This window comes from Ischnura elegans, chromosome 2, assembly GCF_921293095.1.
Source record: "Ischnura elegans chromosome 2, ioIscEleg1.1, whole genome shotgun sequence".
In the NCBI taxonomy this organism is placed as follows: domain Eukaryota; kingdom Metazoa; phylum Arthropoda; class Insecta; order Odonata; family Coenagrionidae; genus Ischnura; species Ischnura elegans.
The window spans coordinates 48,165,185-48,180,055 of NC_060247.1; the positions used below are offsets into that span (position 1 = coordinate 48,165,185).

Below are 14,871 nucleotides of genomic sequence, written 5' to 3' on the forward strand. Positions count from 1 at the left end.
TATATAAGATGTACCTTATTTTTAAATAATATCTAAAAAAGATCACCAGCGTTTTACAGGTGAAGACTTGACACCATGGGTTAATGTTCAATACTAACATCATTGTTTTTACAAATATATTTTTATATTCAATCAAAGAATGTTGAAGTTGTTATTGTAATTATTAAGCTCATTGCCATAATGTGATGTTATTTATCATTTATTTATTATAATAAAAAATTGCTCAATACCATACAAATCAAATTTTATCCATGCTATTTTGCTTCAAATAGTATATGTTAACGTTTGCTTTTTCAAATAACAACTTAACAAAATATGTATTATGCTTCAATTTTGAAAAATAAATTCAGTATATTATAACAAAAAACCAACAGTATTGCAATCCGTGATCTGCCTGAAAAAAAGTATGTTACTAAGGTTCACATTTCAGCATATGCTCACAGTTTGATAGATTTTAAAAATCCAATAATGACCATGCCGAGTCATCTGAAGCAGGTAAATATTTAAACATAGTGTAACTATGTTTGTTTTGCTCAAATGTATGAATTATTTTTCCTTTCCTTTTCCTTTAAACCTCCAATTCTGGATGACTCTTTATTATGCATATTTTATAATGACTAACAAATTATTAAAAAATTAACTTTGAAACTATATCATTCCATAAAACATACTAAAATTTTTGCATGTTAGGTGAAAATAATGTTTCATTTTATGAGACGACATTGAAGATATATGTCACCAAATTCTACCTGCTGTAGGATCGAAAAATAGGGCTCTATATTTTTAATGTAAATGCAAGAAGTTATCAAAAGATGGCAAAAAAATATTATACTTCAATCATCAAACAAAATGTAAAACTACCTTTCCCCTGATGCTTGTTTGGGTTAATGTGCAAATTTTTCACTGAGAATTGTCAAACTGAAGGCGCTTTAATTTTGAACAAGACAGTGTCTCTCCAGGTGCATATTGTTTTCTTGTTAATCCAGTTAAAACATAAATGTATTTCATTTTAGTGAAGCAAGTTCTCGAGTAGCATGTGTAGTCCTCCTTGAGACAGTGAATGTATCTGCCATCTACTGTAGAGAAAATGGTGCTACGTAACCATTTAAGTAATCTGCATTGGAAAAAATTCAGAAAGAAGCTTCACAAGATACTCCAAATTAGACAAAGATAAACTACTGACACTCAGAATGAAGGAAACATATGAATAAAATTTACGCTGGCCAACACCAAACCTGTGAAAACCATGGAATATGCACTTGGAAGAAGACTTTCCATGGATTTCCCAAAAAATTGGGTGGGTCTGAAATCCTTAACAAAGGAATAGCCTTAATTAAGTACAGTAACTCCTCGACATACGAACAATATGCATTCCGAGACCATGTTCGTAAGTTGAAAAACCTATGCAATGCCTCGAAAAGTGTGGTTACCCTGCAGAATGCAACACTGAATTACAAATTGCATCGTTAATTAATGCAAATCGGTGTGTCTAGCTCTGCGTGTGATGTGGATGGAGGCAAAAAATTTTCACTGTCCTCAGGAAGGAAGAACGTGGGAAATGATGAACAGTTACCGACTTCAGAACGGTTTAAATTTACCCAATACTTTGTTTAGATTGCATCCAAAGTGTGAGTTCCTCCACGCCACACCATATCGCATCGGACAACTCCATAGGCACCAAATTTGAAATATAGGGCACACTTGAATTTTTCGAATGTTCATACCTCCGAAAGTTGGTAAGTTGAATGTTTGCAAGAAGAGGACTTACTGTGCTGTGCATTTGGCATGCCTTAGCACATTGGAATGACATACAAACAGTATCCAACAAAATACCCAGAGCTTACCAGATACATTGGTAGTGGTGTTCCTAAAGATAATTGGTCCTGTAGAGTGGGTTGGTCTCTTGTCAATGGCAGTGGTCGCAGGAGCAGAAACTTCCATCACTTCCTCCCGCTCTCCGCCCATACTCTCCATCGCATCCTTTGAGTCCTCATCCCCGATTCCCTCATCCAAGCACTCGTCACCCACTTCCATATCGTCCTCACCATAAAGGAGCAAGCACCTCTTTTTAGCCCCAAGATCACTCCTAACAACCATTGAACCAGCACCACCATATGGACACGGATCATAGCCACTGAGAGTCACGAAAAATTGAGGGCTGCTCGCTCGAATGTCAACAGGAGTTTCCTTAGCTGTCTGCCCCATTTGCCTCTCCACAATACTTCTGGGAACCTCTTCTGGAACAGAGCATATGATTGTAGGTCCCATCTGATTCCCTTCAGAGTATGAAGAGAGTTCAGAAGTCCTTAATGCACCATGACTAATCGGCAGGCTCTGATCCAAACCTTCCATTATTCTTGGGCCTTCAACATCTGTGGGGGCCGAATTCAAAATATTTCTTGGCTGAGATAAACTAATAATTCCATTTTCATCATTCATTATCACATCTTCTGCAACATTACCATTGGCTGAAAAGAAACCATGAGGATAAATTAAAATAGCAATCACAAAAGTAATTCAAATGTAAGCAAATCAAAATTACAGTATTCAAAATCTTTGTATTTCAAAACAAAGACCCCATACACAAAATTATGAGTAGACACCACTAACTAGTATTTTTGTAAGATAACAGTCCACTAATTTCTTGCCTGGATGTGAGTAAATGGAATTAACTGGCTACTTTATACAAACAGAAAACTTTTTTAAGTACCTGGCAAATTTTTAGAATCCATAAACTGTTCTAACAGACTTTTATTTTAGCTAGTTTGAGCATTAACACACTGTATCAGCTAACAGTATATTAACAGTATGAAGTAGTGCATGTGGTAAAAATTTTTGTATAAATATAAAATCATCTATAGTTCACTTTAAATATTAATGCTGACCAATTATGGACAAGAAAAAATTATTTATGCTTTTTGAATGAAAATTAAACTATGTTTTTCCACATAAAATATTTATTAGATCACTACCATGGTTTCGACTCTCTGCGTCATCCTCAGGCAAGGAGTACATAGATTGATAATCTCAAATACCTACATGTGTAAACCAGAAGGAATGGGGCGGGAAACTGCTGAGGTAGGGGGAGGTTGGGGGAGTTGATGGTGGGGTTGGGTGTTCCCGTGGTTATTCCATTATAAATTCCATAAAGTAACGCCTCAAACCAGCGACTTAATTATGTCTGCTTTCTAATAATCAAGATAGTGTTCTACTCATTATTAAAGCTGCCCAGCACAATTGATAACTGATTCTTTTAGTTCCGCAATGCCGTTCCCACACAACTCCAAGAGACTAAAACTCAAACTTCTGGTTTTGTCTAAGGTGATAGCTTTCAGATGCTTGAGTGGATGTAAATATCTCAACCATTTCATCGCTTAGCACCCACCACACATTACTTTAACTACTTAAATTTAAGGTAGATTGAATGAATTATTTGTTCTCTAGCACATTTACCATTTTCTGTTCCAATGTCTTTGCTTGCAGATGACGTGTATTCAGACCAATCAAAAAATTGCCGTAATAATAATGCTTTTACAAGCATTATAATTGAGCCTGAGGCAAGGGCCAAAGCTCAAAATTTGAGTCCCAGCTTTTGGCAAACAACATAGAATTCGATTGAAAGTGCAAATAACTACGGAAAAATAAAATATTCAAAAATATGATTTTAAATTGCTATCCCACAAGAAATTTTTCACCAATCAAAAACATACAGAAATGGCAAAGGAATGATTATTCATTAGCTTAAGCAACAAGATTTCTATACAGCAAGTAATTTTTCAGTTCACAGAGCACACGCATTATAGAACTAGTATCCAATCATGCCTCATTAATAAGCATCGTAACCAATTAGAGACCATATATTAGCAGTATCTAACTAATGAAAGATGCCCAATGCAAGCAAGGGAGCACAAACGAGTTACTTACCAGAAGTAATACTAGACCGAGAGGACATGCCCTCATGCAAACTTGCTACCAAGTCTGGTTGAGGATGACTTTGCATCACGTCCGTGGGAGTCCTCATGACCTCCGCTGGGCTTTCATTGGGCAGGTTCTGAGCCTCAAGTAACTGAGCCTGAGTCTTAACCAACAGCCTTTGTGTGTGAATCAACTCATCTTGGCTCTGAATGGTCTGAGCTTGATTATGAACCAAGCCAGAAACATGACCAGGAGGTGGCTGCTGCTGATTGTTCTGAGCAGGATTCTGATTTTGAAACAATTGGACCATTATCTTTGGTTGACTATCAAATGCTTGCGAGTGAATGACTTCATCCTGTGACGACCACTCTTCTGTAAATGTGAAAATTTTAAGGAATTATAGCTTTTTACTTAAATCCCTTCTTTACAAAATAAATTATTTTTTTAATTAAATTTAACTAAACAACAGAAATTTTAAATTTAATTTACTGTTTAAACACTTAGAAATTTTATGAACTCTTACCTTGGTCATATTGAGATGATACTCTAGGATTGGGAAGAGTGACTGCAATCTTACTGGAATTTTCCCTATTTTTTCTTGTCAGTAATCCTGGACTCCTCTGAAAATTACACACGTAATTACAAAAACAATAAAAAAGTTATTTTATCAGGAAAACTACTGTACCCACCCATTCACTGATACAAATAGACCTATCATACAAAAGATGACTGTGGAAAAATTGTCAAAGAAGTTTACTTTAAATTTACACCCAAATTTATATTTTAAAAAACTTGACTGAAGATAAGCCATTCCCGCACAAATGAGTGATATTTCTGAATAAATGAAAGAGATTGATTCTAAAATGAAGTCCTGATGCGATTGATTTTTCAGATTCAAGTCTCACATTTTGAAACCCTATTCAAAACATTGTAATAGGGAAGTGCACTAATTTTTTTTAATTGCTGAATTTGAAAGTTTAGCCTAAAAAAGAAACATTAGTATAGTCACTTTTATTTTCTGCATCTGGGGTATGCACTTTAAAACGTTTTGAAAGTCGGAAAATTTCATGTTGCGCTGAAACACAGTGCCTCCATCTTGATTGAGATGTGACGTCACAAGGCAGTAGTCACCAGTGGAGTATCGCTGAATTCCGTCGCCTTCTTTAGCGCGGCGAGAGTTTCCGGGAATCGGTGGAGTTTGCTTCCTAAAAATGTCGTCTAGTACCGAAAACATGAATTCAAAATAGAATTATAAATGATTTTTTGTTCCAAATTTCATCTCGACGTCGAAACAAAAGCTTGGAGAAGATATTCATTCCCGTGCGGGCACAAGCTATACGGAATTAATGGTTCAAGGCTGCTCCTGACTCTTACCTATCGATGATATTCTGTTTTGAAGATCATTTGAAGGTATTGTAAGATCAAATTGATATTTATATTATAATAATTTACTTAATAGGTACCTCAGTCATATCAGAAAGTGTGTTGAGTCAAAATATAGCATCTTCCGCGTAGACCTACGTAATTTATAAACTGAAAGTAGTTTGGTTAAAGAATTATGGCGCGACTGTTTTTTTACACGACCGGGCAAAATGCGTACTTTGCCCATGATATGTGCATATATTATAACAAACGATTTTTGTTAAAGTTAATCTTTATTTGTTGAAATTAGTACATTTATAGGTGATACAGATATTAAGGTACACGGCAGGTCGCGCGGCGTAATTTGTACTCCACTGGTGACGGGTTCATCTTGCTGATCCAAAAAATTAGCTACAATACCTCGAACTTTGAAAACCCGCAATATAGGCAGTCAAAGTACATTGTAAGAATACACGAGACCATTATAGCCCAGAATGTACGTACAATGTCGAAATCCTTGGTTTTCAAAGATTGACGTATTTTATACGCCAGCGCGCCCGGTCCAGGGTTATCAACTTTTATTTCATCCTATTTGTTAGTTGAAATTATATTTCAGAATGGTTCTTTTAGCACTGCTACTGAGGTAAACTGGTAGGTACTGAGTACAAGGTACTGAGGTATGTACTGAGTAAGTAAACTCCTTTTGGAGTAATGTGAATTACAAGTGTTCGAGATATATGGCATTTTATATTCGCTTTGAGTTCTTATTAATTATGCCTGTACGCATATTGTTGCTTGCCGCGAGCCTTTAATGGTATGTGCTCTTGCAAGAGTGGTTTTCATTTTTAATGTGGAAGTTGGTCAGTATAAGCAAAGAAAAAATTAACATTTTAGCGCACACCAACCCTTGTAGTCATCGTATCTCTGCGTTTGTAATGACACTGCTAAAATACCTAAACGCCATAATGATGATAAAAAAATTGTCTTATGTCAATGATTGCTGCAATTATAATTAATGATAAACTTGATGCCGTATGATCACAATGAAGACAACAAAAAATAAGGCCATGATGCAGCCTTGAACCACGGTCCTTCGGGAGAAGTGTATCCGATGAATCGTGTACGCTACCACTACCCCAACCGACCCATTAGGATAAGGTGGACATTTTGGATTTATATACATAACTTGTAAAAAGTAACGCATGAAAATTAATTAATTACAGCTTAACTAACGCCCTAATTGAAAAAGATGGAGCAAGGTACGCGATCTCCCCTTGTTAGCCTTAACGTCTCGCATTTCTATGGAGCGTTGAACCTGTCCTCCTTATTCAGTAACCATAAATACATCAAAGTTTGGTATACCATTTATAAATCGTTGGAATTTTCCTTCTCTCAACAAAGATTATATTTTCTTGAACCCATCCTGGACAGCGAACCATTGCAACAACCAGCCAGCTCGGACATAAGGCTAACATCCCATGATTCTAGTTGCGAAGGGCGAACGTTCCGGCCGGCGTGAATACATACGCAACGAATAAGTCTTGCAGCAAACGTCTGAAATAGGTTTATTAGTTTCACTCGGTTCTTACAAAAAAAAGTTTTGGCATGATAAACGGCATTGTGTCAAAATATACCCAGCGAAAAATAAATGCCATCATGCATTTATTAAAGATTCAATGTGCTATTCGCACTACTCTTTCCAAACTTGAAGTTGGCACGTAAATGAATATTAATATATTACGCAATGATGAAGTCGTTTACTCAAAAGAGAAGCAGCCACATATATATTCTGAAGATATTTTATGACAGCAAAAAACGGATACCCTCAAATTCTGTAATTTTTCTATGCAATAATAGTGGTAGAACTAAACGGTGTAGAAGCTGCCTTCTGCTACTGCCTTGTGACGTCACGGCCAATATTCAACATGGACACCCGTTTTCGCGGCCTTTGAATTTTTCCATATTTCAGACGGTCATCTCGAATAAAGTATTCACTATTAGGATTTAAACTGTAGTTTTACGACATTATGTTATTCTGAACTCTAATTTAAGAAATAAGTTTGGTGCATTTGAAACATTAGTGCACTTCCCTATTGAAAGAGAAAAATTCTCCATGGCATAAATAAAGTTTGCGATATGAATTTTACAATCTTATGGCACTGTCAGGAACAGGAAGAAGCTTACAAAGGAAACATTATCCTGTTCTACACGTACATACCACACACAGCCATCATTAAAAATATTGCACAAAAGAATGATGTAACTGATCTATTATGAATCTACACATAATATTGAGCAACTGCTTACCACTCGTGGTTCAACTCTGACTGGAGCTGTTGCAACAGACTTCTGAGCTTCAGCTACTGCTTTAAGGATGAGATTCTTGTTAGCCTGGGCTGCTAGGGGAATCTTTGGCCTGCCTTTAACTCTCACAACACTAGGCACCCCTACCGCTCTAGTTGATCCAAGAGATGTGTGTGATTCTTCTCGGTCACCTGGTCTCTTTCCGAGCCTGGACTTAATAGAACCAATGCGGGAAACAGGTATCACCTTGCTTGAGGGTTGGGTATGAGTGTCTGAATACTTGCTTGCAGTTACCTCCGTCTTGAAATGAATGAGAAATAATACGATAGAAACCATGTAACTTGAATTGATAACACATGCCGTACTATATTTATGATATTACAACCATTTTCATTTCTAGTGATTGTACATGGAATTGGCGATTAAATGCAATTCCAATCTGCCTTTAATTATTATTCCCATATAATTGCAATGTAGATGAGAAAGATCTGACAACTACCTACATGAAAGGGAATACATTAATTCTTGAAGAGTTAGGTTTAGAGCCATGTGCAAAAATTTTAAACCAAATTCAACTAACCAAAGTCACCACATATTTACTTATTCATACTAAATTGAGAGAATTTTCAATTCAGTTCATTATTTATAAGAAACACACACAGCATTCATAAAAATGGAACCTCTACATCTATGTTGCTTTCCAAGCTTACACTTGCTAGGATGCAGTTTCCCTACCTTTAAAGACAAAGTAGACTTCACTGGCAGTTCTGCCAGTAATGACAAAGGCATATGTAAGTAGTTGAAAAACTAGTTTAAGCTAGTACATTCATGTTTAGTATACATGGCTGTGTTAGCCACTTTTATTTCATGTTAATTAATCAAGCTGTTGAATGACCCCACTAGCAAAGTTGTTTTCCACCAGCAAACATACCTGAACGTTTGAAGACGGTACGTGCTTAGATCCTGTATCAGAGATTGGAATAGCTGGCGTCCTCTTGACTGAAGGGATCCTATTCCCAAACGACTCAGAGCTTTTGGAGATTGCCCTTGGCTGAGATACATGAGAAGATGATGAAGGCACCACAACTTGAGATTCTGATCTATGCCAACCATGGTTGGAGCTCAACTCCTTAGTAGCAGTCCCTCCTTCATCAGCACGTTGAAGTCTCACATCCTTATAATCAAGTGCAACAGGCTCCTTGACAACATTCTCGACAGGAATCACATTGGTACTTTGTTGGCTGCCAGAGTGCAACCTATCAGTAACCCTCGAGGACCCAGATGTTGAATTCTTTGAGGTAGAAGCGACTGTGGATTGCTTGTGAGGAGGTATTCTGATGTCTTCTTGCAATTCACTTACAAGAAGATCGGCTGAAAAGTACAAACATTTCTCATAAAATGTTATGGAGGAACATGACATTGATTCCAACAATATGCGACCCCTTGGGACTTGACGTAACAATATGTACTGATGGAAAAAAATGCTTTTCAATTTCAGTTTTCCAAAATGTATTTAACTATGACATCTTCAAAAAATACACACAAATAATGAATCTTTAAAATTACATGAAGATGATGAGAGATTTATAGTTAAATCAAGGTTGTGTGCAGCATTATATTATCGACCTAGATTGGGCTCTCAAAAAATCATGCTTCTCCAGTAACTGTAAGGTAAAAGCCAAAAAAAACTGACAAGGTCAAAATTAATTGCCAGCCAACCCCTGAGAGAATAAAAAGGTAGCAAAAAAGACAGGAGGCAAATTATATTTAACTTATTTCAGAAAATACTGCACACTAATGCTATGGTACATCTCTTTTAAATATTGGTGAAAAAATAATAACTTCATTAATGATTATTAAAGTTAACTGTACAAAAAATTATGATGAAGGGTTCCACTGGTGCATCACGCTTCTTAATATCTGCCAATATGAGAAGACATTTTTCACTGCACTACTCAGCTGCCAGTCATGAGACTTATGATGCTTGTGGACAGAATCACTAAAATACACTAGCCATCAATTATCCCCAGTGGAAACTAACAACTGCCATAAGTTTATGGAATTTACATAATCAAGGTACAGATTTCATCAAATCCTTGATATCAACATGGTGTTTTTGCAATTACGACTATCATTAATTTCCACAAGTTTTTACCAAAAATCCTATAACTATTATTTCAAATTAATATGTATAGGATGACAGTTCACCTTTGGCACTGAAGATAGCAGGTCATCTTCCTCTGAACATTGACTACCTTATTTATCTATAATCTATTTATGAAAATTAAGCAACTAATACCACTATGATTATTCATGAAAATCGTAGCCAATCACTTTCACTTTCAAATAAGCAAATTATAGTGAGAAATGGAAGGTATTTCAACTTCGTAATGCATGCATAAAAATCTCATCGATTTCAAAGGGAACAGTACCTGCTTCAGCATCAGCCCTGATATTTATGAAATCTTCATCATCTTCATCACTGACCATCAACACAGGTTTTGGATTAGTACGTGTAGTACTAGGCAGATTCTGGAGTGTACTTTTGGTGACACTGGCAGATGTTTTCTCCTTTGGTTTTAAGGCCACTTCCCTCTTGTCTTTGGCATAGTTTTCATCGGGCCTTTTTGCAACGGGCTTCACTTCTTCCAACTTTGATGACTTTAGCTTTAGCCCTTTCTTCCCCTTTTTACCACCAGTGTCCTTCTTGCTCACCTCCACTTTTTTCTTGCGGTCTTTCTTGGCTAGTTCAGCCTCTGTATCAGCAACTGAGAGCTTCCTCTTCTTGGCTATTTTTTCTTTATCTAAGCCACTTGAAGAGGCTTTCCGAGCATCTATCAAGAAAGGTGAAGGTTTAAAAAATAAAAAAGAGGGTGAAAATGAGTAAAATGGGTAAAATATTCAATACCCAATCCTTTACATATTTTCCCAGTAAAAATACAACATTATGAAAGTGCATCAGAAAATTTATGATAAGATAACTATGTTTTGGTTCAATGCTTTTTCCGTACACATGCAAGGCAATAATTGTAAACAATGGTTATTACCTAAACTTGCAAGAGTAACTTCTTGTAGCTTTTGAAGAACTTGAAGCAACCATGATATAAACTTTTCTGTATGTGCTCCGAGAAAAAGTTGCAAATCATCAATCATTTCAGTTTTGCTCCTATTATTCGCCACCATTACCATGATATAGTCTGGAAGTTCTTCGTCTGAAATTAAAAAACAAACACAATGCAAAATGTATGTGTATTTTCAATTCTTCTTAACACTTGTTATTAATCATTACTCCCTCATAAGATAGTCCTTCAGGTTAAAATCTAAGTACATACAACATGTATACAAGAACTAGATTGTGTCAACTAAATGAGGAAAATTCATGAGGGATTCCCAATTTAAATGAACATTAGTACAGAGTCAATTATGCCATGATCGTTTCACAAAACTAATGGGTTATTCACTGTCCTCGAAATCTATTCCAACTGTCTCCCACCTTTCCTACCATTCCCTTCCTTTGAACCCACCTACTGTATACATTTTCTTCTGCAGAAAGTTCCACCATTGTCTGCATCAGATGGGGAACTGAGAACTCCTAAGAAACTAGCTCAGATTGGCTGAATGTTAGCTACATCATAGGCATTTGACTAGGTATGACAAAATCTATTCAAGAGTCAGCTGCAATGACATGAGACTCCAAAAACATTATACCAAATTTTCTCAATGGCACAACTCAGCTAACTCAAAATGAGCATATTACTTTAAAACAGGTAGTGACAATAAGCACTCAATGCCAGGTAAACATCATGAGAGGGTACATGGAAAAAGAGAATGACTCTAAGTCTGAGACAAAGGATCATCATGTGAAAGTTTAGAGTAGAGAGAAAAAAGTTTTTGCCATCATTTACGGAAATAGACGAATATTAAAATGAAATGAATTTGCACTTTTCCACAAGAATTTAATTCATACGGCGTGTTTCGGCTCATGGGGCCATCCTCTGGTGCAAGACAAGGATGGCTTCATGAGCCGTATCATGCATCCATGCTGATTAAATTATAGTGGAAAAGTGCGTATTCATTTCATTTCAATATGTCGAACTTCCACTATATAAGTAGCACCTGAATCAGTTGAACTTAAGCAGTGATCCAAGAACGTAAGATTTCCAAATCTTAAATATGCATAAATATGTAGTTGTGTGACATCTTAGAATAGGCAGCTATGTCAAACTATGGCCTCGGGAATTGTACCATTTCACTTTCGAGAATGCCTAACCTTCCTTTTCCCTTTCCTATTTGGTGAAAACATCCTGGTTCCACTTCCCCATATAATGACATAGTGGAGATGCTATTAGCACTCAGTAACTCACTTACTGGACTCAGTTACTCAGTGACCAGTAGACTCGCCAGTGGTCAGTCACAGTATAGCCGTCAGTAAGAGTTGAAGTGCGGGCCGTAAGGCCTGTGCGACCTAAGTGCCTAAGTGCAAACAAAATGGCAAATTTGAGGGTGTATCCACAAAGGAAATATTCCAACGCTCACCCAGCGCAATGGATAGAAGAGTGCCATGCTGCTCGCGTCCCCTCCCCACATCCCCTACCATGCCCCAGAATAACGCAAAATTCATCCTGCGTGTGCTGCTAGGAGGGCGCTTGTCTTAGATAATATAAATTGGCAGATGAAGAAAGGAAAAAAGAATGCATAGTGAGGCGACTTGTCCCTTTTTTGCCACCTTGTTGCATTAAACAAATTGATGTTACCAACTTTTAGAAAGTGATGAAATATTTTGTATTATTCGTGATATTTTCAGATTTGAGAACCTAGTAAAGGAGCCTACAGTCTATGAAGTGGCCACTCGAGTGGCTATGCTATGTATACAAATCATATGATTTTATTCCAAAATTTTTATGGAAATTTAATGTTCAAGACTGAAGAATTTTTTTATTCTGCTGAGTGGTGAGTCTTTGACAAAATGTGATACTGATGACTACAACTTACCTATTAATACATGACAAAAAAAAGCAGAAATCTTAACAAAATGAAATTCAAGACCACTGTTTATAGAAGCGGTAGAATTAATACACACGAATTCAATACATTATTCAAGGTGTCCACTCCAAACCGATATTTTTTTGCATAGCAGTGGGTTTCCAAAAATAACTAGGTATCACATAAATATGAATTTTTACGTTTTGCCTTCCTCTTCTGGCTGATACCTCATACAACACCTCACTTCCTGAGTTCAGACTTTTCATATTTTAAGTAGGTACCACAAGATAATGTAGATGAGAGTAGCAGTATCTGCACTCAGAAGTGAACTTAAATCCGAACTTCAAGTGTAAATACGATCAATCCAGGGGCGCCGACTTATAAAAAATATTGGGGGGTCCCATATCGGAGGTCTTGCCCCGGGGAGAGGTTAAATTCAAAGTGTGTCGCAGCACCGAAACACTATAATGATTCACACCATTTGTTTTCAGTTAACCTGCTTACTACCGAATGTATTTGTTTTAACACCTTGTTGAATTTATTTTAAAAGGTAACTATCGTCAAGCATGGGAAATAAAAAATACCAATATATTTTTGTGATTTCACAAAGCATAATATAACTAAATTATTTTCTTGGATTATTGAGGTGGCTCCGCCCCCCCAAACGAATCTTTGAGGGGGCCCGGGCCCCCTCAGGCCCCATGAAATCGGCGCCACTGGATCAATCATTCATATTTATGAGGTTGAGACTAGCATATTAAGGTAATATATAAGCAACTAATTTTGGGTAAACCTGTCCTGCTTGGTAATAAATAAAGCGTAAATAATCAAAGGAATTGAAAAGAAAATTACTTTTTAAAAATGGAAGTGTTAATGGGAGTGGACACAAAGACCAAAGTTTCATGCCATTCAAATTCATGAGCAAGATAAAGCATTATGTGACATCAACGACTGAGACTGTACCGAGCAAAGCCATGATTCCCATGCATAGTAGTACTTCCAACCAATGTAAATTCAACGACAACCATTTCCTTACAGGTCATCAATAGAAAGGCAATGACCAAAAATGTTTTGAAGTCAACTCACCCACATAAACGCCAAGCTCCACAAGTTTTGCTTTGATTGCAGACTGAAATCAATAATTTCAACGACATTAATTATCACAGCATTTTATATAATAGGCATATTAAAGATATGAAATCATTCGCACTGATAATGAAGGCAAATCTGTTAATAGGTCACTTCGTGAAAAAGATAAACAAAATGTTAATCACCTTTATTTTTTGACTGACTTCTACACCGATTCCTTCCATGCTGATCACAAGTTATTCACTGGACAACTAGAATTTAAAAAGGCTGTTCAATAACAGCTTGACAGGTTACGTATTGTCACAAAATATGGCACAACGGTCAATGTTTGCACATCTGGCTTGTCAACTTTCATCAGGAAAGAACACACGCCTGGTGGATAAGCATTTGTTTTTAGAGCTGTGATCGCTGTGATGGCTGTGATGATTCCTTCAAGATGAACGAATTCGTTCATACACGAACAAAAATATATAAATTTAACGTCCCATCCCACGGATTTAGGACTGCTATGGTTATGCATAGTAAATTATAAGTGACATAATAAGACATTTTTCATCATGAAAACCAATTTTTGACGAGAAACCATGATAATTTGTATCATTCATCGTGAGAGATTTTCGTCGTAATATGCTAAAATTTTAAAATAAAAATCACCTAGCTAGGTCCAATTCGCATGCCTAATGAATTCGGTTTCATCCAATAAATAATAGATTTTAAATTACCATACGATAATGCAAAGAATCGTGAATTTCTATGATCATGAATCAAATGACGTGAATCGAATCCTCAATATGAACCGACTCTCCCACCTATCGATCGGTCTCGCGTCGCATCGCATTTTATTTTAGAGCGGGAAATTTAAACCGTAATAATTTCTTACGTAATGCAAGATATCAGCCAATGCAAGGCATATGCCAAAAATTGCAATAATGCCTCCTTCAAGTGAAGCTATTTTACCAATGTGAATCCAAATGTAATTCCTTAGGAAAATTAATAAGTTGCCTGAAAACATTTTTTATTTCTCCGCTTGCATCGTACCTACTGAATTTCTCCCATCAACCATGTTGTTTTCAATGAGTGCTTTCCATTCATGCGACTCACGCGTCGATTAGGCCCCTATTAGCCGAGGCAACCAGATGCGCAACCGGTTGCGCGTCCGGTGGAACTGGTGAGTCGTGGGGCATAGAATCAAATGAGTCCTATTAGCCGAGGCAACCA

General features: G+C 36.7%; 1 protein-coding gene across 2 annotated transcripts in view; it reads right to left on the reverse strand.

Annotated features, from left to right (window-relative positions):
* Positions 1 to 14,044, reverse strand: part of LOC124153680 (zinc finger CCCH domain-containing protein 14) — a 28,794-nt gene extending 14,750 nt beyond the window's left edge. For both annotated transcript variants that reach the window (XM_046526989.1, XM_046526988.1), the window contains exons 1-9: positions 13,839 to 14,044; positions 13,651 to 13,693; positions 10,629 to 10,793; positions 10,014 to 10,415; positions 8,513 to 8,952; positions 7,585 to 7,881; positions 4,439 to 4,535; positions 3,925 to 4,287; positions 1,845 to 2,468 (exon numbers count right to left, since the gene is read on the reverse strand). In XM_046526989.1, the coding sequence (XP_046382945.1) occupies positions 1,845 to 2,468; positions 3,925 to 4,287; positions 4,439 to 4,535; positions 7,585 to 7,881; positions 8,513 to 8,952; positions 10,014 to 10,415; positions 10,629 to 10,793; positions 13,651 to 13,693; positions 13,839 to 13,877 (2,470 nt within the window). In that variant the 5' untranslated portion in view covers positions 13,878 to 14,044. The remainder of the gene's footprint in view (positions 1 to 1,844; positions 2,469 to 3,924; positions 4,288 to 4,438; positions 4,536 to 7,584; positions 7,882 to 8,512; positions 8,953 to 10,013; positions 10,416 to 10,628; positions 10,794 to 13,650; positions 13,694 to 13,838) is intronic.
* Positions 14,045 to 14,871: the final 827 nt, after the last annotated feature.